A 2,315-nucleotide genomic window follows, 5' to 3' on the forward strand; every position below is an offset into this window, starting at 1 on the left:
ACAGCCTCGGATCTCTCTGTTCTGCCTTTCCCAGTTCCCGCTGTTCCCTTTTTATTCCCGGCTGCAGCACGGCCACTGCCAGCCCTCGCTGCTGTCCCTGCAGCCCCAGCAGCAGCAGGGGGGTTCTTGGCTGCGTGAGCAGCACGGGCTGTTGTTGTCTTTATTCATGTCTAATTTGGGCTTCATACACGAGATTTCTCTCCTCCTCTCCCAAATTACTGGTGTAAGCGATCAAGCATCGTACACAAAATGGGTTGGTTGTGGGAAGATGAACCCCAGACACAGGGTCAGATACGGCTCCTGGAAGATCGCTCAGTTCCTGCCACGCTGGGTAGATGCGGTTTGGGAAAACGATCCTTTAGCAGTCTATTGCAACAAAATGCTGGGGCACGTGTGCACTGAGCTTTGCTTTTAAAGGTGGAGCAAGAAGAAGGGACAATAACGATTTTTTTTCTTTTTCTGGCAGGATGCAGCAGCAGCTATTGACAACATGGTACGGACCCCGTTCCACCCGCCGGCAGAGACACATGGCTCTGCCCTCCTGAGCGAGGCCCAAGCCAGCTCTGTTGTCCGCTGACCTCAGCAGGGATTTGGGGGGCACGGTGGTTTTTGGTGGGCTTTGTTGTGATCTTTTCCTCTGCAGAACGAGTCTGAGCTCTTCGGCAGGACGATCCGTGTGAACTTGGCCAAACCAATGCGCATTAAAGAAGGGTCCTCCAGGCCTGGTGAGTTGGTGCCTGGGAGAACATCCCTGTGGATATTCGGAGCTTTGTGTATCAGCCTTTTTACTCTCCCAGCTCTTGAGGCAGAGCCTTGGGATGCAGCTCAGATCCTCCAGATCCCCAGATGGGAGGCTCTGCCCTGACCTGCGCTCACGCGTGGCCCTTCGTTTGGTTCCTGTGCTCTGACTTCCTTTTTGCCATCACAGTCTGGTCAGATGATGAATGGCTAAAGAAGTTTTCAGGGAAGACTTTGGAGGAGAACACGGAGGAGGCAGGAGCAGAGGCCCCCAGAACAGAGGCACAGGAGGTAGGAAGAAAACTGGACCTATCTTGTATCCCTGCTGTCCTGAAGGCTGAGAGTGTGGCCCAGCCGGCTCTGGAGGCAGAGCAGAGGAATCTCAACTTGCTTTTTGCTTCTCCCGCCCAGGGCGAGCCTCCTGCCAAGAAGTCCCGGGTCAACCCTCAGGTTTACATGGACATCAAGATCGGAAACAAACCAGCGGGGCGGCTGCAGATCCTCCTGCGCTCAGACGTGGTGCCCATGACCGTAGGTGAGGACAGGGTCAGCCTCGCCAGTGCGGGGGCTTCCAGCCGCGACACAGCTCTCACTTTCCTTCCCCGCACCCCCAAGCAGAGAATTTCCGCTGCCTCTGCACCCACGAGAAGGGCTTCGGCTTCAAAGGGAGCAGCTTCCACCGCATCATCCCCCAGTTCATGTGCCAGGCCGGCGACTTCACCAACCACAACGGCACTGGGGGCAAATCCATCTACGGGAAGAAGTTTGATGATGAAAACTTCATTCTCAAACACACGGGGCCAGGTAGAACCATCTCCCTAGGCAGGGGCTGGAGAGCAGAGTGGCACAACATCATCTGAGGGCCACGCTTGGGCTGTTGTGACCCAGACCACGTTGGTAGCGGCAGCCCCGAGTTAGATGTTGGCCAAACGCTTCTGCTCTGGGTAATTTGTCGTGGTCAGACCATCATAGCCCCAGCGTTGAGCGAGCAGAGACGTGTGTCGCTTGCTCTCTCCCTCCCCGCACTGTTAATTCCCTGTATTACGTTGTGGAGAAAGAGTTTCAAAGCCGCTGCCGGTTTGATTCTGGAGGAGGAATGTCACAGCGTGTCTGTGAAAAGCAGCCAAAAGCCAGCGGGTTTCTCTCCCAACAAACAGCTTTTCTTCCACTGCAGCTAAAAATGGATGAGGGATCTCTGCCCCTTTCCATCTTCCATGTTTGTGTTTCTCTCTCGACATAATTGTGTTCCCGTGAAGCTGAATATTCGGAGGCTCTTCTCAAACTGCAGTGTTTTGCGGGACGTGGGAGTGGGTTTGGGTTGAAGTGCTGAGCTCGCCGCTCCCTCCCAGCTGTAATGCTGCACTCTCTGATCCCAGGGCTGTTATCGATGGCCAACTCTGGCCCCAACACCAACGGCTCCCAGTTCTTCATCACCTGCGATAAAACAGACTGGCTGGACGGGAAGCACGTGGTGTTCGGGGAGGTGACGGAGGGCATGGACGTGGTGCGGCAGATCGAGGTAGGTGCCGGCAGTGGGGGCAGAGCCCACCTCCTTCCTGCCCTTGAACTTCATGCCT

The 2,315-nt window shown here is 55.6% G+C and overlaps 1 protein-coding gene across 1 annotated transcript in view; it reads left to right on the forward strand.

The window, feature by feature from the left end:
• The first annotated feature begins 465 nt into the window (after positions 1-465).
• PPIE (peptidylprolyl isomerase E (cyclophilin E)) overlaps positions 466-2,315 on the forward strand; it is a 2,058-nt gene continuing 208 nt past the window's right edge. Inside the window, exons 1-6 of the mRNA XM_010142051.1 lie at positions 466-493; positions 644-725; positions 929-1,029; positions 1,150-1,273; positions 1,357-1,542; positions 2,115-2,257. Coding sequence (XP_010140353.1) covers positions 491-493; positions 644-725; positions 929-1,029; positions 1,150-1,273; positions 1,357-1,542; positions 2,115-2,257 — 639 coding nt within the window. The 5' untranslated portion in view covers positions 466-490. The remainder of the gene's footprint in view (positions 494-643; positions 726-928; positions 1,030-1,149; positions 1,274-1,356; positions 1,543-2,114; positions 2,258-2,315) is intronic.

The sequence above is a fragment of the Buceros rhinoceros genome, unplaced genomic scaffold, assembly GCF_000710305.1.
Source record: "Buceros rhinoceros silvestris isolate BGI_N320 unplaced genomic scaffold, ASM71030v1 scaffold25028, whole genome shotgun sequence".
In the NCBI taxonomy this organism is placed as follows: Eukaryota; Metazoa; Chordata; class Aves; order Bucerotiformes; family Bucerotidae; genus Buceros; species Buceros rhinoceros.